This window comes from Alligator sinensis, unplaced genomic scaffold (assembly GCF_000455745.1).
Source record: "Alligator sinensis unplaced genomic scaffold, ASM45574v1 scaffold85_1, whole genome shotgun sequence".
NCBI classification, from domain to species: domain Eukaryota; kingdom Metazoa; phylum Chordata; order Crocodylia; family Alligatoridae; genus Alligator; species Alligator sinensis.
Genome location: NW_005841891.1, coordinates 455106 through 481697, shown reverse-complemented (window position 1 = coordinate 481697; position 26592 = coordinate 455106). Strand labels below are relative to the sequence as shown.

General features: G+C 40.8%; 2 protein-coding genes across 2 annotated transcripts in view; one reads left to right on the top strand and one right to left on the bottom strand.

Moving 5' to 3' along the window:
- On the top strand, positions 1-26589 carry MOK (MOK protein kinase). Its single transcript, XM_014517098.2, has 12 exons — positions 1-180; positions 7260-7374; positions 10942-11031; positions 13006-13076; positions 20206-20284; positions 20425-20473; positions 20606-20784; positions 23377-23478; positions 24589-24762; positions 24971-25082; positions 26119-26322; positions 26448-26589. The coding sequence occupies exons 1-12, from the start codon at positions 174-176 to the stop codon at positions 26526-26528; spliced, it is 1263 nt and encodes a 420-aa protein (XP_014372584.1). The 5' UTR covers positions 1-173; the 3' UTR covers positions 26529-26589.
- WDR20 (WD repeat domain 20) overlaps positions 22239-26592 on the bottom strand; it is an 87936-nt gene continuing 83582 nt past the window's right edge. The window contains exon 3 of the mRNA XM_025197160.1: positions 22239-22572. Coding sequence (XP_025052945.1) covers positions 22552-22572 — 21 coding nt within the window. The 3' untranslated portion in view covers positions 22239-22551. The remainder of the gene's footprint in view (positions 22573-26592) is intronic.

Here is a 26592-nt window from a genome sequence, read left to right as displayed (position 1 = left end):
GTGCGCAGATGAGCGGCCGGGCGGGAGGTGCCGACTGCGTCCCGTGCCTGGCTTGGCAGCGCGAGCCCGGGCGGTTGCCAGGGTGACGGCGGGACAACATGGCGCGTTGACAGCTCCGGCTCGAGGGGGGCTGGCGCTTCCGAAAAGGCGGGGCCCCCGCCGCCGAGAGGAGGATGAACAGTAAGGGGAGGCGGGGGCACAGGAGGGACCACAGCAAGGAGCGGGGGCGTGGCTGGTGACGAGTAGTACGGCCCGTGCGTGGGGGTACGGGAGAGACCACAGTGGGAAACGGGGGGCTGGTGGCCAATGGGGACGGGGACGGGGGGCGGGGTGGGATGGCCCATGGAAGGCGGGGAGATTTGCACCCCCTACCCCCCGTACCCGTATATGCAGTTGTATCTAAGTAGCTCCGTGAAGAAATTGGGAGACGCCTGCCTGTGTGTCTGCCTGCTTTGGATGGCCGATAGCGGTGCGGATCTCTCTGCCTCCTGCTGACCCCTGCGCCTCTCCTGCCTTGTGGACGCGCACTCGCCCTCGCTCATTCGGAGGGCAGCTGCCAGCCTGCGGGTGCCTGTGTGATTGGGGCAGGCTACTCTTTTCCCTCTCACACAGGTCTCGCCCATATTGGCATTACATCTGACCTGTTGCTCACTTCCTTTGGGGATGTGTTTAAATCTGCCTTTCCCCCTATCCTTCCTTGCTGAACTGCCTGGGACTCCTCACCCCTCCGAGTCTCTTATCCACTTTCTTCAGACATTTTAGAAAGGTCAAAAGCACCTATTTTATGATGGATGCTACTAGAAGTAATTATCAGTTGGGAGTTTTGGCCCTCTTTTTCTAGAAATTGTATACAGGTACGTGTGGCCAAAAGCTTGTCAAATTCTCCCCCACCTATACAGCTGAAATTATAAAATAAAAAAATCACACCCCCCCCAGCCTTGCCTCTTGTACTTCTCCTGGACCATTGCAGTTACAACAGCGCTCTAGTCCCACATGTCTTAATGATCATCTGTCATTAACATGGCAGTTTTAGGGTCCCTAACATCCTTCCTACGATACTACCAAAACTTCAGACCCAACATTGATAACCAAATATAAGAACATAAGAATTGCCATTGACTGAGCCAGACCATAGGTCCATCTTGCCCAGTATCCTTTGACACAGTGGCAGAGAGTGGATGCTGAAAGGGAGAGTGACCTGGGTATAATCAGGGTTTCTTCCTACACTGGTGTACTATACTGATACTACCTTCTGGCATATTGAACAGCCGTAAGTCAAGAAAGCTGAAATGGTGTGACCAGGTTATTCTCTTTCATCAGACTTTAAAGTGTAAAATGAATATGAGTTTTGTTTCAGAGCCGCTTGGCTTCTTTCGGAAATGCTACCCTTCAACACCTAAACACATGTTTAAAGATGTGGGCAGACAAATTTGTTACCAAAAAGTGAAAGCGGGGAGGGATTTTACTACATGTTAGCAGCACTTCAGTAACTGTTCATTAGGGCTGTGCAAAATTTCACTGGCTGTTTTGTTTCGGCACTCTTTCGACTCATTTCGAGCTCAAAACAGTGAAATGAAACGAAGGTCTTCGAAACGGCCTTGAAACAAAACAAGGGCAGTCAAAATGTTTCAAAAGTTTCAAAACGCTCCGAGTTTCAAAGCAGCTTGGCTGAGTTCCCCTCCCCAGTGCTACGATCAGGCTAGGGAGGGGAACTCCCTAGCGCTGGAGAGGTGAGTTCCCTTCCCCAGCCCGATCATAGTGCTGGGGAGGGGAACTCAGCTCAGCTGGGCTCAGTTCCTTTCCTGACCCAATCAGTTGCAGCACTGGGGAAGGGAACTGAGCCCGACTGCACAGCCCCTGCAGCCCTCCCGGGGTTGCGGCCCCCGATCTGCCTGCCGGATGAAAGAAGCTGGGTGCTGCTGCCTGGGACCGACGGCGTGCTGGCACCAGTCCCAGGTGGTAGCACCGGCTTCCCTCCCTCATCTGGCAGGCAGATTATGGGCGCTCAGCCCTCCCAGGGTTGCCCCAATCTGCCTGCCGGATGAGAGAGGCTGTTTTGAGCTTCCCCATTATAGCCTATGGGCAAAACGTCGAAACAGTGTCAAAACAACGCCACTGTTTCAACGAAACAGAATGAAACAGCAGTTTCGAATTGAAACGAAATGCTGTTCCGTCGAAATACAAATCAAAACAGAATGGTGCCATTTCGCACAGCTCTACTGTTCACGTGAATGCACTTATGACATGGTAGATGTTAAATAAAGGCAATTTAGCCCTCTACTGTGATTTATCTTTCGTCTACTACAGCAGGGGTGTCAAACACATGGCCCATAGATCAGACCTGTGGGTTGCTGACCCAACCCCATGCAAGTGTTTAGGCTGGACCCAATGCTGCAGGCAGCACAGGGAGGTGGCCTGAGGTGCCACAGAAAGCCTATGCCCCAGACCCCGGTACCACATTCAGTGCCAAGTCCATCCCATGCACTGCAAGCAGCATGCACTCTGTGCCAGCCCTAACAGCTGTGTTCACAACAGGCCCCGAGGCCAGTGTGTACTGCACATGGCTTGTGGTGCTAGACCACAGTACATGGCACAGGGGGCTTGCACAGGGTGTGTGTTCCATATAGAGCCATGTTGGACCCGGAGTTAGCATGCATAGCCAGTTGGCAGGGCACCATATGTAGTGTGTGCTCTGTGCCAGCTCCCCGTGTCCCATGCAGTATATGCAGCTGAGCCACCCCACATGCAGTATGCCCCCACCCAGGACCAGCATGGGGTGAACACTGCCTGTAGCATGCAGGCTGGACCTGGCACTGGCTAGGGCTACACATGTTGGGTCTAACCCAGGGGTGGGCAAAATGTGGCCCAGGGGCCAGATGCAGCTCGCCAGGCCATTCTATCTGGCCCGCAGGGCCCCTAAAAAATTTAGAAAATTAATATTTGACTGTCCTGGGCTGCCTGTTATGTGGCCCTCGATGCCTTGCCAAAACTCAGTAAGCGGCCTTCTGCCCAAACTAATTGCCCACCTCTGGTCTAACCCATGCACCTCAGGCAGCGGGCAGCATGGCAGGGGTTCGGACTTGATGATCTGCTCAGGTCCCTTCCAACCCTACTAACTATGAAACTATGTGCCCTGAGTTGGCCCCAGGGCAAGTATGTGCTGCATATGACCTGGGGTCAGGACCCAGCAGTGCAAACACTGCACAGGGGGTTGTCCCAGTCCAGCCCACAGACCAGCTCAGGGACAGCCTACGGAGCTAGATTAATTTGACAGCCCTGTACTACAGGGTAAGAACACTTAATATAGGACAGCTGATATGAGGTAAATCCATGTCCCTTTTAAACTGTTTACCCCAAGTCATCTAATCATATCCCTGAAGAAGTCCCATATTCTAGAAATTTTGGTCTGTCTGCATATAAATCCATAAGTTTGTAAAATGAATGGAAAATCTAAATACCTTTTCAAATGTTCTATGTAAATTATGAAATTACACTTCATTTATCATTACAGTGCCTTCTGAGTGCTTTCTGGCAGTGCATTAAGCAACATAACTAACAGGTGGTTTTTTTTTTCCATCCTTTCTCTGGAGGGAAAAGGACATACATTTACATGTACTGTTAGTGCACATGAATAAACTCTGGAGCTTATTGCACCTGGGCATCACTTCTGCATGCATGCCCAGGAGCACAGCACATAGAGCTGGGTTAGAGCAACCCTGGCTAGCAGGGAGCCAAGGCGGTCATCCTGCCAGCCCAGGGCTGCTCTCCCTGGCTCAATGTGTTGCAGAGGGGCTGGCTGGGGCACAAGGGTGCATCAGTATGGGGTTAGCCAGCAGGCAGCCCCTGCACTGAAGCACCCTTGTGTCTCAGCCAGCCAGGGAAGTGTGTACACATGCGCTGCAGTGTAAAAAAACTCCACAGCAGGGTAGTACTTGTATTTATAAGTAGTACCCAGCTGTGGAGTTAATTAATCTACTCTAGCCTAATAGGGGCACATGTGTAGACACACACTGTTTCCTGTGCAGCTAATTAATCAGTTGTGTAGTAAACATCTTGTGTAGATGCTCCCACTGTGGAGTATCTTGTTTGGTAAGTTTTGTGCTAGAACAATTTTTTTCTTTTTTTAATTTTTGTTACCACAAGAAATATTGCTTTGAAGCAACAATGATTTTATGCCAGTAAGAGAAAAAGTGTGCAATAAAAATGCTGTTTTACATCCTGATTCTCCAAAAACATATGCATATGTTTAAGTTAGGCATGTGAACAGTCTCAGTGAAGTAACCCCACACCAGTCAAGTAATTGGGAATTTTTTCATTGACTTGAATAGGATCAGGATCAAACCTAGGTCAAATACAGTTAGAAATCTTATGTGTTTGCAGGATCTGAGCTTCAGTTTTCAGTATTTTGTTTTTACTTATTAAAGTGACCTCAGTTAAACTAAGAGACCTTATCATGAGCACATTTTTAAGAGTCTTGACAATTGTTCTTTATACATTTTAATACAAAATATCAATAGCACAAATTATCAAATCTGTTCTATAAATTCCCAGTCTGACTTAAAAATATTTAAATCACCCCATCCTAGTCCAGTAACTGATTTTTCCTCAAGGATAAAAATACCATGAAGCAATACGTTATCTACTTGTCTCCCAGAGACCTGAGGATAGGTACTATGATACCCCAAAACTTGCTTATGTCTACCCCAGTGGTCTCCAACCTTTTTAAGTAGGAGATTACCTTTGGCATTTAAAAGCAACCCAAGATCTATTGTGTTCTGCCTCCAGCCCCCTATCTCCTGCCCAGCAGGTAAGTCGGGGGGTGGATGGAGGCAGAGGGAGAAAAAATTATTTGGGGGTGCGCCTCCCCAGCAGGTAAATTGCACCCGGCCAGGGCTCCACTCAACTTACCCCTGCTCCTGCCTCTGTGGCACTGTGCCTCACCGCGGGGGCCTCGATCTAGCCCCTGCCCCTTCCCTCCCCCACAAACTGAACTGCTGGGCTGGACCTCATGCGTGCATGCACGCAGGCACTCAGCCCCCCACTGCAGCCTCAGATTGACTCTAAGAGGCTCCAAGATCTACCAGTGGATTGAGATCCATTGGTTGGTGACCAATGGTCTACCCCGACCAATGGTCTACCCCAACCCAGCTGATTCAATCAAATATATCACCCACAAGAATTTTTTGCCTTTTGCACATTTCCTGGATCATTATGGTAACAGCATCACCTCAATATTGCCTCAACTATACTAACATTTGGATAAAATGTTGCTGGAGATTTTTTTTTTTTATATAATACTGAAGTTTAAACAAGCTTATATCATTCTTGTTTTGGAGTCTGTGATAGGGTTTGGTACCTTCCTGTATTGATTCTGCTTCTACTTGTATAGCAGTTCATGAACAGATAAACATATAGCATCAAGAAGTCCAAATGGCATTTTATGAACTGGCATGTTCCTTGTAAGATGTTTCCATCTAAACTGGACAAAAATTATGAGAGAGAGAAATAAAGTTCAGAAAGGGAGAGGGAGGATGTATCAGTGAAGAGAAAGGGAGATGGAGTTCTAAAGGAACTGGCTTTTAAAGAGAGTCTGATAGACTTTAGTGTTTCAAACGTAGCAGAAGCATGGGGGAATATTCAAAGTCTAAGAGCCTAAAGTAGTGATTTTCAACCAGGGTGCTGTGGTACCTTGGGGTGCCTTGAGATGCTTTCAATGGGGTACCACACAGTGTTAGCATTGTTAGGTTTGCAAACATGATTCATGTGTTAAACCTAAAGATTTCATATAAGAATCTATATATTAAGGACATCCTGCCCTGCTGTGGTCTTCTGAATTCTTTACAACAGAAGAATGTATTATTTTTCTGTAGTCAAAAAACAAGTGAAAACTAAGAGCTAGCATTTTCCGAGGGGCGTCTCAAGTCTAAAAAGGTTGAGAACCACTTGCCTAAAGAGAGAGGCTTAGAAGGAGCATAAGGAGCAAATGACAAAGGTGACCAGTGAGAAATATGGTATTGGAGATTATGATAATAGCCAAAATACTGCTATTAAGTTGGAGGAAAAAGTTTATAAAGGCAATTTTTACAGTAAGCAAGAAAAAAATACATGAGAACTTGGGTAATGAGGTAAGGAAATATTTTAAATTATGTTAATATGAGAGACAGCATCCACTGAGACAAAATGTGAGGCTTTGAGAGGAAAAGAAATGAAGTTGTAGCACTTTGATTGCTAAGAGGCATCTGAAATGTAAAGTTGATGCTCAAGGGTAGAAAGAGCTTTAAGTAGTTTATTTCCCTGCAGAACTTCCTGGCTACATCTAGGAGAAGTAGTAGGTCTCCACTGGTGTAAGGTTCCTGTAGTGAGAGAGGTGTGAGAGGAGGAGGAAAATCTTTGCTACTCTGCTGCCTCCTTGTTCCTTGTTTTGTGAATCCTCCTTGTATAGGTGGTTGCTGAACCTAAATGAGATGATGAGATTGTAGAGACTATCAAAGACACAACCAGGATGAACTTTGAACCTTCAGGAGAGACGGGAGGATGCAAATGGATTGAAAAACCATCAGTATAATGGGAGTAGGACCAACTGATCACAGTGTTGAGACAGCTAAGAAGAAAGAAATGAATTATGTTTAAGACAAGGAAAAGCTCAATAATAAATAAAACTAAAGAAAACTTTATAATTTTATGCTATTTAAAGTCCTGTGGGACCAGGCTGTCCCTTCCTCGGCTGCTTTATTTCTGTCATAAAGTGCAATTCAGTATTACACTAAAACATTATTTTTAAGACCACATTGAAAATCCTCTGCAGTTTAACATTTGGGTAATGTTTTAAATCTGATTACTGTTATGCTACAGACTGATATGGAAAAGTGCCAACATACACTTGCTTAAAAATAATCCAGAAACTAAATATTCAGTGCAAAAGAGAAATCTGGAGGGTATGAATGGTGAAATAGACATGGCATCAAAACAAGATGTGAATTTTTGCCTGGCCTTTTGCATGGGGTATATGGGTACAGAACAGGAAAGTACCCATTTACTCTCTGAGATTGTATTTTATTTTCAATAATATAACCATGAGTAGCATGGGTCATGCTGATTTGTTCTAATTCATTTTTTTTCTCAAACAATTGATATGCAAACTAAAAGCATAACATTGAAAATGTTTCAGATTTTAACAAATCAACAAGAGATAAACTTATTTACTGTTTTCAATATAACTTTGAGTTTTAGACTTTAAACTGATCTATTTTTATTTTTAGAATATAAACTAATTGGTAAAATAGGAGAGGGAACCTTTTCCGACGTTCTGAAGACACAGAGTCTTAGGGATGGAAATTTCTATGCATGCAAACAAATGAAGCAGCATTTTGAAAGGTAGGCATAGCTGATCATACTGTTGCCCAAAATCTGCAAATCTTGTTCAAATGAAATAAATATACATTTAAAACTAAAAAAGGTTTCTGGATACCTGTTCACATGTATTGTAAGAAAGGGGAACCGGAGGCCTGATCATACAGCCACTTACTATCTGGTGTTGTGCACACTACCATGAGAAGTCCCATTCATGGTACTCCCTATAGTAAATTTGACATCTCTTAATTGAGACAAGATTAGAGGGAGGATTGGAGGTTTTCATTACTACTTTTTTAACAGAACATTTGTTCTTATCTCCTCTCTGATGTGGATTTTGTATTGAAACCGCATTCTTAACAAAAGCGAAAACTGAAGGATGTCTGAACACATTAAAGCTATTTGTCTTTCCACCATAAATACATTAGCAAAGGCAAATTGTGTAAAGGAACATCCTAGCTGACAGTCTGTCAGTTTCACTTTAAAGTTATTTTAGTATGAGTCAGATATGTGGCAGTTATCTTTACTCCTTTTATGCATCTTGTTCCTTTTCATAATATTTGCTTGCCTTTAATTCATATGTGGTTATATCCCCTGACAGTGGACACTATTAGTCATAGAAGGAATTATTTTTTAATGAGAAAATATGTGGTATGGAATTCATAGCACACCTGTACATTCAGCGTTCTAATCAAAGCTGTTGTAGATCACCCATACCAGTTGGCAAAAGGCAAAATTCTGGTCCAAGTTAAACTTTAATTTCTTATTTACTTCAGTTAGAGTTATACCTTTGAAACTGTGTGATGAAATTGGTTCTGTTGCTTTGAAAAGTTTCAGATGCAACTCAGTGTTCTATTGCAGAAGTGATTATGAAGTAAATAAGCTCTGCAGTTATTAAAGAATGAATTTAAGGGGAAAAAAATCATCCTTTGCTGTAGCTAAAAACTTCCTCAGTCAGCTTAGTCCCCGAAAATAGATTCTGTATTGTACTTAAGAGAAGCTGTTGGTCCAAGGGAGCAGATAAACTCAGCAGATCTGGCTAGCAGATGATGTATATATTTATAAAGATGAACAGAGGTCCCTGCCTGAGTTATACCTAGTGCAACTTGGATACACTCAGTATTTGTTGTAAAATAATATGCATTTCTCAGCTTAATCAATATTACAGATGCTAAATAAGGTTATGTAGCCATAAGCTGTCTGTAGGACAGGGTTATTTGACAAAAAGGATGCTTTCTTTGAGAAGTATGCCAGGTTGGTGGCGCTATTATCTTTTTATATGTGCAAAACTGGAGCTTCCTTTTTTTAAAGTTAATGATCAGATTTTGTTTACCAGGATGTAATCTTATTAAGACGAGGCGGCTGGCCCTGCCACATAAACTAGTTTTGAAGCTTCAGTCAGTTTTTTGGTGTACTCCCACTATAATAATGTTGATGATAATAATAATAATTATTGTAGTGGGAGTACACTCTTAAAATATGTACCACATATTATTACTACTGCAGCACTACTATTACTATTACTGTTTATTCATAGTTGGAATTTGGTAGGGTATTTTCTGAGGCAGGATTCCAGTAATAGATTTTTTTAACAAGAAATTCATACAGAGGTCAACTTTGGAGTTACTCTTTCCGCAATTTCTGCCTCTTAAAGTCTAGGACCTTTTATTTAATAACCTGGATAAAAAGGAACTGAAACAGATTTTTCAGTATGTATTTTAGTTTATGTATATTGCAATTGATTAAAATAAAATAGATGGAAATTATACTACCTTGACTGATTCTCAAAATAGCCCTCGTATAAACCAGGGGTGGCTAACCTGTGGCACAGATGCTGTAAGTAGCACAGGCAGCCTCTGTGTATGCTATGCAGATTGGGTAAGGGACAGGCAACACAGTGACAGATAAGGCAGAAACCAGAAAGCAGAGCATCACATCAGGCAGGGAGCACAGGGCAAGAAGCAGAAAGCACAGCAGCATCTTGGTCAGGGAGCAGAAAACAGAGCAGATCAGGTAAGTGAAAGGGACTGGCTAATTTGTGGCACATTGGCCAATGAGCTTGGCCTCACTAATATAAACCAAGTTTGTAGTCTACTTTTTAATTGAATGGAAGAACCAAAAGTACTGTCTTTCTCCAGAAGAAATATGAAGTATTTTCATCAAAACTTTGTTTCAGACTGTTCATATATACTAATGTGAAATATCTACAAAAGAAACATCTATTCAATTATGTGCAAGTTTGCAAAGGTCCATTCTAGTACAATTTTAGTTTTGAATTAGATGTATTAAAATAAGGAACTAATGGTTTAGACTGTTACCAAATTAATAAAAATAAATGCCTGTTCTGAAGTAGTTTTTAACTGTAGAAAAGTAAATTACAGGCAGTCCTTGGACTTACAACACAGTTGGTTCCTGAAAACTGCATCTTAAGTCGAAACGTAACTTGGAACCAATTTTCTCATAAGAAACAGTGTTATAAATGGGGGATTGTTCCTGAACCAAGGCCCAATACCCTATTTTCACAAAAAATACCCCAGAATTTTGTACTCGATCAATTATAGATGAGTAATATAGCTAAGTTCATGCATTTATATTGTAAATAGCAATCATATTGATTTGGAAGGAATTCTTTGAGGTGACTTTGCTGGACTTTTTGAAGGGTTCTTGGCTGGAGTCTTCTCAGGAGTTTTAGCTGTAGGTTTTTCTGGAGTCTTTGCTTTCTTAAAGGAAGTGTCCAAGGAAGTTTGGACAGATGCTCTCCAGGGAGATGGGTGACGCAGAGAACTTGTTCTATTGCTATTCAAATCAAGTGTTGTAAAGTCGAAACTGACCTCAGAAAGTTGAAACAGGGTGTCAATTTAGACATGTTCTAAGTGCGAAACGTTGTAACTCGAAACATTGTAAGTCGAGGACTGCCTGTATTTCTTCAGTGTGTGCTCAGTTTATTGTATTTAAGACACCACCACTAATCCTGTATTTCCCAGGGATTGAGGACATGTTCTACACAATGTTAAAACAAACATCCCTTTAGTCTACAATCCTTTGATAGTTAGCCAGAGGTTGCTCTTTTGCTGATGGGTGAATTTGTAGCTACAGGTAGCAGCAATGTAAACTGACCTTGACTTCACAAAATACCCGTTTTTCTTAGTTTCATATTGGAACACAGAGATTTTGATTCTTAACTAACTTGATCAGTGCCTGAAACAAAAAACCCAGCTTACAGAAATCTGCTATCACAGTTATCAATTCAAAGCAACTGAAGGTCCCCCAATGTTTTTTTCTACAGGTATTACTGTAGTAATGAGTTCTGATGTTTAATTGAGTCCAGGAGTAAGTGACATAATTAGCTACTTGAAAGATGTGTTTAATCAAATATTGTATCAAGTTTTCACACTAGTTGTTATTTAAAAAAAAAAATCAGTTTTAATAGTAGTGATCACATAGGTTTAGATAATGTTTTTAACAAGAACCTACAGCAACAGGTAGTACATGAGCTGTACAACTCTAGGAATGCCAATGGGAGATACCATAACTTAAGAGGCTGAGTCATAGTTTTCCACTCACATTATTATTATTATTATTATACTTCAGTATCGAACAAGTGAATAATCTGCGAGAAATACAAGCTCTGAGGCGTCTCAATCCACATCCAAATATTCTTATGTTACATGAGGTGGTTTTGTAAGTATCATATTTATTTTCCTTTCTCTAATTTCTGTACTTGAACATTTTTCAGCAGTGTTCAGAGACAACAATAGGCATTTAAAGAAAAAATCTTCAGCAGATTAGTCTGACTCCTGCTAGCACTCATGAAGTAAGAGATGATGCAATTTTCACCTAATTGCATGTTTCAATTTGTGCATAGCATACTGCACAAAATGATGGGGTTACATCTAAATTGGGATTAGAAATATAAGCCTTTGGGCTACATCTTCAAAGATACTTTGGCATTATAGTGTGTCTTTACACATGCTCCAGGATGGGGGGGGAGGACTTTAATTAGGCTTTAATCATTCAACAAGCTTTAGTGAAAGCCCCCCCGCCACCATTTTGAAGTGCGGGGATGCTGAATACATGAGACGCTGAGGCTGCTGGAGGGTGCTAATTAGCACACTCCAGCAGACTCGATGAATCAAGTCTGCTCTGAAGCATGCTAACTAGCATGCATTGGGGCAGGCATCAAGCATGTGTATAAGTGTCTATAGAACCTAACTCCTAGGTATCCAGCTGCCAATGGACTCAGCTCCCAGTCGGGCTCCCCATAAAACACGAGAGAGTTAGCTTTTCCACTTGTTCAGTGGCAGTGTCATAGTTGGATAGCAGGTAAACAGTGGTTGTTAAATGCTGGGTATAAGCGCCTAATTATCTTTGTGTATCTGGGACTCCAGGTTGTTTTATTTCACTGACCAGACCTGTTTCCACAGGTGCCAGGGAAGAGGAAAACTTGTAGCTGTTTTCAGCATCTCAGGTGTAGCACTCTTAATGCTCAGCTGCTGTGCTGTCAGCAAATGGTACCCAATCTGGATTGGTAGCCAGCACTTAGCTCTTCCATTATCTGGCTCCCTGATTTCTTGCTGCCTGGCTCGGTGCAGCAGTGCAGGGAGCATGCACTGTAATCCAATTACAGCCTTGTTATGAGGAAAGCTAGACAGCAAGAGGCATCTGTAGGCAGGTCCCAGAAGGGCGAGCAACAGAAAATAGTGTCAGGTGCCCAGCTGCAGCTATGTAAATTCCATAACAGCTTAGAAAATGCCAGGTTCTTTGGCAGCAAAATTGTAGAGCAAACAGGCCCTCTGAAATGAAGAGGGCAGGTCATGCTTAGAGATGTTCAAGCTCCTGGCAGACTCAAGCAGGCAACACTACATTAGTTTACTCTGTTCATATTTCCATGGTTCTTAGCAACCACACAGGGTAGGAAATCATTTTTGAAAACTGTAAACTGAGATTCTGGGGCAGTAGGAAGGAATTTCATAGTCATGGGATGCATGGGTCCTGCTCTTAGCCATTGCAGTCACTGTTATGTGTTGTCATTATATACAATACCAGGCAAAAATAGAAAAGCATGGGTGCATATAATTACCATCCTGAAGACCATTCCCAGTGGGACAACGTAGAAAACTGCCACTGTTGGCAAAATGTAGATTAATTTTAGAAGCTTGGACACTTTTTAGAATAACTTAACTAATTTTGCTAGGCAGATCAATAGCTGGGTGAGCTTACTTTAAATATTTTCAGGTATGGCATGATGTTTCTCTCTGTTTATTTTATACTTTATAGCTATATTATGTTTTGCTACTGGTATTTTACTGAACGCTTCCAGATGTTCTGAATAGTATCTAACATTAAAACAACTTCTTGTGCCCCACTTTCCATTAACATCAGAGCATTTGGAAAGCTGATTAAACTTCCTAGCAGAAGGTCTGGATGGTAAAAATATGGAACAATGTCATTGTAAATTAAAATTATAACAGTATGTTCAAACCTTAATTTGAGTAAACACATCTGAGTAAATATTAGAAAAAACTGAAAACATCTCAGATTTAATATCAATTAAACTGACTCCCTTCTCTGCTGACAAGTACTTTTTCTGTAGTCCATGAATAAATAAAAAATAATTGTATTTCATTCTCAAAAACTCTCTATTTGTTTCTTCAGTGATAAAAAATCTGGCTCTCTTGAACTAATATGTGAACTTATGGACATGAATATTTATGAACTGATAAAAGGTATGTAGCATATGTTTGAGTCAGTCAACATCTTGTTAAGACCATGAAGTGCCATTAATCATACCTTTCACTTTCCTGTTCATATAATAGTTATATAATAACAAATTTAATTATATTTTGTAAACTTTGTAAGAAAATTACTGCTATACTTTTATGCTGGCTAGCCATTTTCTGTGCAATACATACATTTTTCATCTGAAATCTTATGCATGCATATGTTCTTCAATGAATCAGAATAATGACCATCTGTCTACACAAACAAACCTGAAATGCAGTCACCCTAACTGCAAAATGAGGAAGTTTGCTGTTAATAGAAAAAAAAAATAATTTTCACAGGTTCCTAAAGTTTAGAGAAACACAATTCAGCAATAAGAAAATTATTCTCACTCTGTTTGACAGAATAGTAAAATATTTAATGAAAAGAGAATAGAAGTTGAAAAGCAATATGCTTCTATTCAAGAGTAGTCTACCATAGATTAATCCTAGAGCTTCAGATAAACTTATTCCTATATAGAAACTCTGCTACTTTAGTGCTTGGAACTTCTTCCATAACCAGCTTGTGAGAGTAGGGCTGGAGTGTGTTATTCAGATGCCCAGAATTCCTGTTTTCTTTGGGTTATCTAAACACAAACTGTACTACTTTAACTATAACTTTAGCTATACTGGTACAGTCATACCTGGACAGCTTTCAGTGTTTATCCTACTATGAATTACATTTCAGTGTAGTTTATTCCAAAAGGGAGGAAATGTAAACTGTACTGCTATAAGGCACCTTTCTGTCACTGTAGCCATAAACAGATGTCGTCTTTAGAGTAGCACCAGCTGTGCTGGGATGTGCCCAGCTGATCCACTTCAGTGGCATCTACAGACATTGCTGGGGTGGTTATCCTGCAGGACCAAACCCCTGTTGCTTCTGGGGCATTATCCTGCAGGACAGTGGCCCCAGGTGCCACATCCTGACTTGGGGTGTGCCTGTGCAAGCAGGGGAAGCTGCACACTTGAGAGGCATATTCTGAATTATGGCATGGCAGCATGATATGCATGCCCAGGAAATCCCTTGCTGAGGGATTCCTGGGACATGCTCCTTTGGAAGTGGTGGAACTTGGGGTTTCCGATTTGCAGAGCTGCGCCCTGAGTTGGGGCATGGAGTGGGGATTCCTAAGGCATGCATCTGCAAGCACAAAAACCACGCACCTGCAGACATGCACCCTGGGAATTTCCCTGCAGGCCCCTGTAGCCCTGGGAGTACCTGCCTGGGCTGGCTGGAGAGTGGAGGTAGTTCTGGGTTGTCCATACTCTTCTGCCATAAGCAAATAGATCAGGGATGGGCAAAATGTGGCCCCCCAGGCCATTCTATCCAGCCTGCAGGGCCCCTAAAAAATTTAGAAAGTTAATATTTATCTGCCCCTGGCTGCCTGTCATGTGGCCCTCGATGACTTGCCAAAACTTGGTAAGTGGCCCCCCGCCTGAAATAATTGCCCACCCCTGAAATAGATGATGGCCATGACAAAAACAGCACAAGCTATTACCTAGAGTTGTTATGCTCACAAATTTGGGCACTGGTGGCATGACAAAGCACTGTGACGTTTGTTCATTCAGCTTTTGTGCCTCCATGAAAAAAATGTTATGGCAGCACAAAGGTGACATCTATTTGCAGCTTATAATTGCGTTCACAGAGCAGAGGCGGGGGAAAGAAGGCTGGAACTGATAGAACAATGTGGGGATATATTAAATTTAAAAAATCACCGAATCAGAAACACAGTGATACCAGTAGAAAAACAGTGGTAAGACCAGGCCTTGTAGGCAGAGACACCTAGATAGAAGGGATGTGCTGAGGTCATGGGCAGTTCCATGGAAGTTTTAATATTAAATGCACAGTGATTTTTTTTTCTCTGAACATTTTAAATATTGTAACATGAATTGTGTATGTGATTTGGTGCCATAAAATCCAAGAAAGACTGCAGGCCTGTATACAACACACAGCCTCCATGCAAGTCTGGGAAAAATTCCTACCCCTAAATATTGCTTCAAAAAGAGCAGGTACTCAAGCCTCTAGCAGTGATGAGTAACTCCATTTCTTACAAATAGATCAAAAGCTGAAATAAGAGTACAGAAACATGCTTTTGCCTGTGCTGGTAATTGTAAAAGTCGAGCCATATAGTAGTCATTCTCCGTAGAAGAACATCAATAAAAGCAGTATTATAAATCTAGTCTTTAGATCTGTGATGTCATTAATATCAGACATTAAAGGATTATAAGGAGCTGTTGTTTTCCGTAGATCAATCAGATTGATTGTAAGCAAATCTGGTTGTTCCCAGAAAAGTCTGATAGTGTATTTCAGTTCTGAAAAATTAAAATGTTTAAAGTTGTTCTTCAGCTAGGTTAGAGCATTGCCTGTGCCACTTACCTTTCAGCTTACATACATATGAAAATCATTTTTGGCTCAAATGTCTCTGATCTAAAATAAAACGATTATCTCAACCACAACTTGCAAATTAAATTAATAGAATTCCACTACCTTCAGCAATTCATCACATCTTTTTTATTTAAATGCAAACTCCCCAGACAAGGACCCAAACCTTAATCCTGCCTGATGAAGGTCTGCCCAGATAGGAAGGTCTTACAATGGTTCTGGAAAATGTCCAAGCTCAGGCTGTGACAAACCACACGTGGGAGTTCCAGAACCAGGGAGTGACTACCAAGAACAGCCTTCCATGCGTTTTCACCAAATGAACTGGGAATACAGATGGTATTCGAGGAAGGTTGCTCTCAGTTGACATTAGAGGATTGCAATGAAACATAAGGAGAAGGTGGTCACTTATGTATGTAGGTCCCACATCAGTTATTTATGGCCTTAATCACTGTTCCTGGAAAGCTATTGGAAGCCAGTGCAGACTCTGGAGTACCAAAGTAATATGCACATGGCATTCCACCCTGATTGAAAGGCAGGCTGCATAAATGAAGCATCTAAAATGAGACCTTGATCTTGGAGTCCCTAAATGTTACTGAAATAAAACCACTGTTCCCCAGCATGTCCCCAAGGTTTCCTGGCTCATGATTCCACATACAGTCTTGCTAATCACCAATGATGATATAATCATGGCTTTCTCCTTAAGCAAGGAGCAAGCATATTGAGAGCCAGGTTTCTGAAAAGTAACTTTCTACTTTAACAAAGCTACACAAAATGATGCCATGTTGAAAGATCTGAGAGTCTACAGACCAGCTCTGTGCTGTAGTTTAGGAGGAAGAACTTTTCTACATCTAGAGCATGTACATAATGATGATGAAACGTACCTATGACAGCAACATTCTGGGGTAATACAGCAGAGTAAGACCCAGTTAAACTGCTGTGAAGGGCACTGAGATCTAAAATGAAAAAGTTTATTCTGAATCTTCTCCTTTTCTTGGTGGATGAATGGGGGGCTGCCTTAATTTAATTAAGCCAGTAAAAGCTGAATGCCTCTAAGCCTGGATAAGGGAGAAGTTCTAATTATATTTGCAATTCGCCTTTTAAAAACCTGTCCTGGTTTTAATTGTTATCTGAGACAACCTTGAGGGGTAGGAGAATCTTTGTATATGTGACCAAGATTTAGACTGTGTCTGGAGCAGGTGATGAATTTCCCATTAGTGTTTTTCCAACACAATCTATAATTTCTTCATATTTAAAGTTTTCCACAACAAGATTTTGATTTTTTATTTGGAAATAAAAATGTAAAAATATTTCATTTCAGTTTTGGTCAATTTAAGACATTTTATATTGTTGAACTATATCTTAAAGGTTTGCTTAGGTCAGTCTGATACTAATCTGGTTCTGTTGAATCTGATGTTGTGCTATATGCCTCTGTTTTTCTTTATGAGCTGGGCTCCCTGGTAGAGTGGCCACTGACCCATCCCCAAAATACAGGACAACCCCCTGATGGTGGTGCTCAGGTGGAAACCACTGGTCCCCTCAACCAGTCAGCAGTGAGGGGTGGGGCCATTGGTCCCCTTGGCCAGTGAGCAGCAAGGTATGGGGCTACCACGAAAAGACCACCTTCCTCTCTTGCTGGCTGGCTGGGAACCCTGCTCCTCCTGGCTGTTCACTGCCCTACATCTGGGCACAGCCAATAGTCACAAGGACAAATGATTGACAAATATTTTCACCAGTGAACTGAAAAACAGGACTTTCTGCAATCCGTTCCTCATTTAGAAATGGAAAAGGGACAAAGAGCTTAAAAACAGGATGGTCTGGTATAAATAAAACGGGACCAATGGACACCGTACTCCCAGATCAGACTACATCGCTGTAATGCAGCGATGCTCAACCTTTTCATCCAGTAGGTCGGATGGGCAGTGCCTGCTCCCTCCACGGGCCAGATCTGGCTGGTGGGTCCAATCTGGCGCTGGGGTGGGCACAGCAGGGACCCACCCAGCCATGCAGAGGGAAGCGGGGGGCAGCCCAGCTCCAATCCAGCTGTGAAGTGGAAGGGAGCTTTGTTTGGCTTCAACCTAGCTCTGAGGGGAAGGGGTACAACCCAGTCCTGATCCAGCTCTGTGGGTCAAGTGGGCATGGCCCAGACCTATGAGGGGAAGGGAACGTGGCCTGGCCCCAACCTGGCCAGGCAGAGGGAGGGGGGGCGTGGCTCAGTTCCATGGCAGGGGGGTAGCACGGCCTGGCTGCAACCTGGATGTGTAGAGAAAAGGGGGCATTGGCCTGGCTCCAACCTACCGAGCAGGGCATGGGATTTTGGCAGCAGGGAGCGGTAGCAATCTGTCACTGCTGCCCTGCTGCCAAATTTCCCAACACTTAAGGAGCCCCATGGGCCAGATTCGAAGGCTCCACAGGCTGCATTTGGCCTATGGCCTGGAGGTTGAGCACCCTTGCTGTAACGCTTCAGTATCTCCCTCCCTCTGATTAAACAGTTGTAGAGTATCACAGGAAGTGTAATATCCAGGGAGGACAGCCAGAGGGGAATGGCATAGCTGAACTACAACTTTCCATGAGGCACAGCAGCAGCTGACAATGCATGAAGATCAGTGTCAAGCAAGCAAAGGAAACATTTAGGGTCAGAAATGTTAGTGTCAAAACTAAATGTTTTGTGTTTCAGAACTCTTTGTTTTGGTTCAGGGGGAACACAAGTAGCAAAATACCAGAGTTCTTTGGGGCAAAGGCAGGTGGTAACGATTTGCAACCAGCTCTGTTGTGGCTGTTACCATCAAGAGACGATGACATCTGCAAAGCTCAACACAATCACATGCTGCAGATTTTTTTGTAAACCTAAAAAAAATTTCCACACACAAAATCAACCTTGATTGTATCACCTGGACCAATATTTGCAGTGAATGCAAAAGAAAGTCCTTTCAATTTTTCATCATTATGATGCAAAAAGAACATACTGCTGGTTTTTAAAGCACATCTTTGTGCAAATTCGTTTAATAGTTTTTAGGGGCTGGAAGGGACCTTACTGATCATCAGGTCCAGCCCCCCTGCACTTGGGCAGGAAAGACTGCTGGGATCAGATGACCCCAGCAAGATGGGTATCAATTTACTGATGTTGCATCAAAGCACAACACTTCCTTTGTGTTGAAGCAACAAAATTAGTTTTAACATTTGTACTTTTTCAGTGTGCAAAAGATACTTTCATTATAACCTCACCAATGAAGAGTCAATTAATATAAATTGTTACTTGTGCTTTAATTTTCTGAATATTATGAACCCTTAATAATTAAGTTTAAGAGAGAGAGAACTGCTGGAAAAAGGCTTTAAAAATAAAGCAAATGCAGTAAAAGTTGAGAATCAGAATGTCTAGAGCTAGCTCATCTTTATAAAATTTTGTAATAAAGAAAATTTTAAGTTTGGAATTAGCTGAAAATAGATTTCTAATTGGAACAGATGTGTGACGACATGTCTATTAATAGGATGACAGGATTATAATTTTATTGGCATTGATCTGGGACACTAATCCTATTTGTTGTGTTCCTCCTCCCCCACCCCAACATGAAACATTGTTGTTGACAGAAGTGATAACATTTCAAGATGGGCTAATTTGAAATTGTTCTTAAGATTAATATAATAGGAGAGAACTATGATTGGATACATAGCACATTTTGAATAGAACACAACCAGTGGTAGAGGTCCTTTAATTCATTACCTACAGGTAAAGGCTCCCAATGCTGCTTTAAAAAATGGTAAAACTACCATAAATTTATAATAATGGATTCACAGGGGCATTGGAGGTGAAGAATACCAAGAAAATACTAATTTACCACAGTGACAACAGCAAGTGCTACATCTGCCTGCTGTGATTCTGTTTATAATCATTCACTCAATGAAGCTTTTAAGTCTGAAAGCTGAGGAGCATCAAGGTATAGCTCTTAAAGGTGACTTGAAAAGAGAAAACAATTGACTAATTGCCTTTTTGTGATAAAGAGACATATTGTGTGCACCCCTGGGTTTTATTTCTCCCCATTATTTTAATATAGAGCTGTCCCCTGTAACTTTTCAATCTAGTCATACCATATCCTTTTTATTGCCACCCATTAACTTCAGTATGTGACATTTTGGAATGTGAACATGTTTGTTAAATACTCATCTACCCCAACAGGTAGGGTGCAAGTGTTCACAAAAACATACTGCCTTTATACACATGACAAAGGAGGAATGGACAAAAATCTGACGTATTCTTTTAAATGCTTTGCAGTATTTTGAAGAAAATTGTAAGTTATTCCTAAATAAAACTGTATCCCAGAAAAATGTTAAACCAACAAGGAGATGGGTGATCTTGTGGTACAAACAATAGGCAAAGAGTCCTGAAATCTTGGTTCTTTTGGCTCTACTGTAGGTTTCCTATACAACCTTGGCCCCTGGAGCACATTCATTTAAAGGCACCATGGGTTGTGAGCCCCAATCCCAACACCCCCCCCTCCTGCTCTGCCACACGTGCATGGCACAAGACACAATTTTGTGATTAGATCCTAGTCATGCTCTTTCTACTTGCTAGTGCAGGGGGAGCCAGTATCATGATCCCAGGCTCCCCCTGTACCAGCAAGTTGAAAGCAGCGATTATAGTTATCATCATAAATTAGTAATTATTATAATTACTTATATATTTGCATTTGTTCAACATTTTATCTGACTTCCAAATTCTAGGGAGGAAAAAGCCATTACCTGAAAAAAGAACAATGAGCTACATGTACCAGTTATGTAAATCCCTTGATCACATGCACAGGTAAGACACTAAAATCACTAGTTTTGCAATAAATTTGCCATTTACTTTTATTTAAATATTTTCTCTGTACACTTAGAAGCTTTAAGAACATGCTGATCCTCAAACTGAATCATTCTCTTCATCTGTTTATATTGGTTCAGAAATGGAATATTTCACAGAGATGTGAAACCAGAAAACATATTAATAAAGGTAAGCAGTCTTATATGAGAGGTTAATCTTAATTGAAGGTCCACATACATTTCTCTTTATTCTGAGAAATGCATCTTAATGTTTTCTCATTTTTCAGAATACATAACAAGTTGTTTTGTTTGTTCATTGCAGCAGGATACCCTGAAGTTAGGAGATTTTGGATCTTGTAGGAGTGTTTATTCCAAACAGCCATATACAGAATACATCTCAACACGCTGGTACCGAGCACCAGAGTGCCTGCTCACAGATGGCTACTATAGCTACAAAATGGACATGTGGAGTGCTGGCTGTGTTTTCTATGAAATTACAAGGTAAGCAAGCAGAAAGAGTATAAGGGTTTGGTTTATTCAGATGTCAAATAAACTCCAAGATAAGGACCAACCCATCAGACGATCAGCACAGTGGTTCTCAAACTTTTTTTTTTTTAGCGGATCACTTAAAAATTGCTGAGGGTCTCGGCGGACCACTTCATTTTTTTTGTTCTACAAATCAAAGCACACAACTCAGATTTTAATACCAGTAGTCTTACCTTACAAATACAGATATTCTCAATTGTTCCACAACCTTTCTGCCAACCACCTGAACGGAGCTTGCGGACCAGTGGTGGTTTGCGGACTACAGTTTGAAAACCTCTGATACAAATGATACGACATTTGGGTTTTTGTGAAAGATTCCCATGCTACTGAAATCCTGTTTGGCCTGGCATCAGCCATGCTTAACAGCTGATTAGTAACAAACCAGCTAAATGCTAAGAAAAGTAACCCTCAAGCACCTTTGTGTAGTTAATCCCTCCAAGTATGCTCTTTATTTGTAACATCTTCACAGCTTTTCACTGATTTTCTCATTTTGGCCAAGTGTCCCCCCCTTATTCCCTCACTGAGTTTGTTGTGTATGGTCCTTTCCCTTTCCTGTAACAAGCACAAATGTTTGTCCTTGGCTTTAATCCCCACAGTGTTATATTTTTACCTCCCTCTGTTGATTTACACTTCTGCAACAGCAAAGGTAATTAGTGAGTCACAAGCAACTGACCTGTATAGTTTAGTTTGAAAAATATTTTGTTCATCATTTATTTCCACAGGCTCAACTTTTTTGGGGGGAAACAAAACAAAACAAACCTGATGAGCTGATACTTCCCACTGTTGGGGTCTATCCAAAAACGCATTTTGGTAAAGCTGTTGTAAAACCCCTTCAGTGATTTGAGGTTTGTAATGGTATAAAACTGTAGAACTGGAAAGAATCACCATTTTTGTGAATCAGAATATGAAAAAAGAAACATTTCTTGAACATCCTTGTGCCCTAGCAACAGCAGTAATTCTGCTCTGTCCTCCCATACTGCCTCCTCCTTGTTTCATATACACCAGAAGTGGCAACATTTTCATTTCAGTCTTCCAAGTGCAACTGCTACTGTCATCATTACTCCTATAAACTGGCAACATTTATGCTTTGGCTGCTTATTAACCATTAGAAACAACCAATTTTATGTTGGGTAGATGCCAGTTAACATAAATAGTCTGTCTATCTGTCTCACAGGCATGCATATCTGCAAATTATTAATAACAATGATCTCTGATAAATTAGTTCTATAATACTGCTTTGCAAAACATCACCTTTTTCATTTCCATCAGAATTTTTTTTAAGTTTTGAAGTTATATTCTAGGTGAATACCAAAAAGTTCAGTCTTTGTAAGTAAAGGCAAGTAAATAAAAAGAATAGAACAAAAATATAACTTGCTAAGAAGGAGGAAGTCGTGGGCAGATTTATTTAATTTTTTTTTGTTTATTTCCCAAGTTTCTGCTGCCAAACACATTTGAAAGTCATGAGTAAGGATTCTTAGAGCCCATCTTGTAAATGCTTTCTGTCTTCTTTTGTTTCAGTCCTTAAAGTTTTCTTTGCACCTCAAATCTGGCTGCTCACAATCCCCCGTTGAGGAACTCTCATGCATCGCTGTACTTCCACTTTCTGCAGCTCTTCACTTTCTGAGCTAACAAAGATGTAGCAGAAGCTACATCTCACTGCTTTGTTCTTACGTAGCTGTACAAAATGAACTCTTTGCTTTGATTACAGGGATACTATGTTGACTAGTGCTTGTAGCTTGGGTCCTAGATGTGGTTTGGCAAACAAATGTTGGAAAATTAGTTTTTGTCCTTCCTTAACACAAGCATAACATTAATTTTAAGTACCTTTGTGTTGTGCTATTGAAAACTGTGGGTCTTATTATGTACTCTGGGAAACTTATTCATAGATTCATAAGAAGTTTGATATCTGTAGAGTCTGCTAATAGACAAAGGTGGTATAAAAACAGAAAGAAAAAAAAAAAAAAAAAACTTAGTAGGCCACATGCTTAGCTGGTGCAATGGTTTCAGAGGATTTATATCTATTAACACTAGTTTATCTGCCCCAGCAAGTGTAGAGCAGAAGCAAGATACAGTGTTGTTGCAAAGAGCCTGGACTTTTATTTAAGATGCACACAGCAGCAAGGAGGCTGCTTAGTTCCATCATGCAGGTCACACTCCCTTAGCATGCGGGAAGTGTACCATATTCCAGGACCTACTACTACAGTCAGAGAAAATGGATGACTATGGAACAAGGCATGGTACAGGACAGTGGACATCTTCTTCACATCATTAATTTAGGGATGCGGGGGGGAGGGGGGGGTTTGGTCAGTGGTTAAAAATAGCTTGCGAGAGCCAATTTAACCCATTTTACCAGAAACCTGGGCTGTTAACCAATACAAGTGCACACTGCTCTACCATTGTTCATTGGTATTAAATGGTAATTAAAGACCCACACTTATGATCCAAAATTCTTGCTTTCCTCTCATGTGTTCATTTTCAGAGTATCATAAAGTAGCAGCAGTTTCACCAGAACTAGTATTGTTAATATTGTTATCTTGTCTCTTTCAGTTTACACCCTCTTTTTCCTGGATCCAATGAACTGGACCAAATATCAAAAATCCATGATATTATAGGCACCCCTGCTAAGAAAATTCTCAATAAGTTCAAACAGTAAGTGTAGTTATTGGCTCATTTATTCATATCTAAGTAAATGAAATGTGCTGTGTCATTCATCCAGCAACATTCAGCCAGTCCTTTAGTATGAAAACTTGACTCTAAATGGAGGCATCATTATGTTTATTAATATTCACTTATACCTAAAGTTCAACAAACAGCTATGATTAGATTAAATACATTATGTTTATTTTCATGGAAGATTCTCAGTTAAAAGAGAAAAATTGAGCTGAGGTTTGAGTGTTTTTTCCCCTACCTCTCTTACCCATCAGGAACTTATGCCCCTGGGCCTTTTGTCTTCTGGCATCGAGTGAATTATCCACATAGTTTTTGGGGGAGCATTTGTAGATCCTCCTCCTCCTCAACATAGCAGCTGCAATATTGCTGCATAGAATTTACAATCAGGGGGACGTGTCTTTGACATCATGAGGTCTCTTCTAGCCCTGCTGTTCTGTGATCTTTTCCACCAAATGTAACACTGCTGTTTCTGCATTGCTAACAGGGTGTTCTGTCTCCCACTATCTCTGTGATACTGCCAGGCAGCTGAGAGAATTGAAGTTAAGTTGCATTTTCAGTCTCATCTGGTAGCTTACCTCTATGAAGTGTGGAACTCATTGCCAACAGATGTTGTGGAAGGTGACAGTTTAGCCAAATTAAAAAAGGGTTTGGAAAAATTATTGGAGGAAAAGGGCATCAGCAGCTATTGAGCCTGGGAGTTAGGGATACAGCCTCTGAATTAGAGCTTCCTAGACCTTGAATGCTGGAGGCTGCAAGTGCAAGAGGAACAGTGGAAAAAACCCTGATCGCCCCCAGCATCACCTGATCTCTCTTTCAGCATCCATATTCTGCTACCTTGCTACACAGGCCACTGGGCAAGATGGACTTGCGGTCTGACCTAGTAAATGGCAGTTCTTATGTTCATCCACTATGCCAGTGATAATTTGAAAGGGAACAAAGTTGTCATCTGAATGTTCCCCAAATATTTTCCCTTTTCATGTGACTTTCTAACAGATAAGAATAACCTTTTAAGGTGTTTTCAGTAGACTGAATATTCCGAGGCAGTTTACATGAATAATAAGTATTTGTTCTGTCACTGGGTTTACACAGGTCAAGAGCCATGAGTTTTCACTTCCCCTTTAAGAAAGGGACAGGAATACCTTCTCTTGTGCCTAATTTGTCCCCCAAAGGCCTCACTCTCATGTACGCAATGATAGAATATGATCCTGATGAGAGAATCGCTGCCCGCCAGGCTTTACATCATCCATATTTCCGAGAGCTGAGGTAAGTTTGCACTTTCCATAAAAGATTTTAAAGTGAAATCCTTAACCATCCAATGATCTTGTGGGGAAGGAACATGACATAAAAAGCCCCTGTATTAGGCTGCAGTGTCTTGGAGGGAAGCAAACCTGATCTTTAATACAGTTAAGTAAAGTTCATGTGGCAGTTGGGTTCATCTGAAGTGGATGTTTGATTTTTCTGCTCCTTCCAGGACAGCAGATAAGAAAGCTTTGACCATACAGAGAAAAGTAAGATTAATAGAAAATACAGAGGGACAGGAGCCTATCCACCTGTGGCCTATTTCAAAGGAAAGCAAAGGACAGGTAATGTTTACAACAGGAGAACATAAAGGGTATTTAGAGAAAATAATCCTCTATGTTTGGCTTGTTCATTACATAAACAAACATGATCTCAAGACAACTGCAAGGTTTTCTTCCTAATCTGACCAGACTCTTATGTTAAAGAGTGAGAACCTGACACCCATGCAAAATCTCACCCAAACAGCGTCAAGTCCCAAATGACAGTTCAGCACAATCTGTTTGTTAGATGCCTCGTCACCTAATAGAGTCACAATTTCACAATTAATGGTATTGTTCCCTGTTTCTCTTGTATTCTGTGGCCTAAAGAAGTGGCAAGATAAATTTTTATAACCATCCCAGCTGCCCTGATAAAATATAATCCAGGTGTTTTAAATCAGGTTCTATTAAGTAAAATGCAGAGGGTCAAAATAGCTTTGTGCCCTTCCTTTCCACCTTTTAAAAAGGCCAGGATTATTATTTTTTCTGTGTTTATATTAGAATTTCTAGATTTTACTGTGTTTTTCTTGGAAGTATATGAATAAACTGAACTAAGATTTTATATTGGATATCAAGGCAATGACATCTGATTGAGAAGAGATTTTTCCGTAGACTTCAAAACTCAATTGATATATATTTAAATTAACTCAAAATATTCAAGATCTTCACTGCTTCATTAGGGTAAGTTGCCAATCTGTATCTGTTGGTTCTCCAGACAAGATCTCCAGCAAAACAGGACTTAACTTTCTTAATATTAAGGTAAACATTTAGAAAGACACTGCTTTTTTTTTTAATGCACATAAAGCAGTGAAAAAGGACACAAGCCTATTTTTTTCCTCTGCTACAAACCTTTAACACACAAGATTGGGTGATATGGGATTTGCAAAAGATATGCAGGAAAGAATTGCAAAATAAAAATGCTGGGATGCATTGTAGGTTATTTCATGCTTTTTATTGTGTAATTAGGACTTAATTGAGTTGGGCTTTTTTTTTTTTTTTTTAAGCTACAACCATTTAAGAAGTGACTGCAAGGAGATTAAAACTTATTTCTTCATTTTAAAAGCACTTTCTTAGGCAAGCCCAGGAAAATCCAAAACGACATCACGGACCTTCCTGTGTAATAGAATTACCAAAACTGAATGTTTGTGGAGTAACGAAGTTGACTTCTTATCCTAGTCCTACATTTCGTTCAGTTTTTACCACACCTGTAACACACTGTGAAGTACCCGTGTTGCAGCCTATTAAATATATCGGGACAAATTGCAAGGTACTAATTTTAACTTCAGTTTAATTATACACAACAAAGCATATAATGCGAGGTACTAATTTTAACTTCAATTATACACAACAGAGGAATGACCAGATTTCAAACTTCTGTCATTTCTTTAACAGTCTGAAAAACAGAAAGAACTTAAGACTTCTTTGAAACAATGCCACTTACCTACTATAGAACGAAGAGATGGAAGATTTTGACCATCTTGTCAAAGATTTGGAGTGTAAGGAAGAGCATAATATGCAGGGACTCAGATTCAACCGT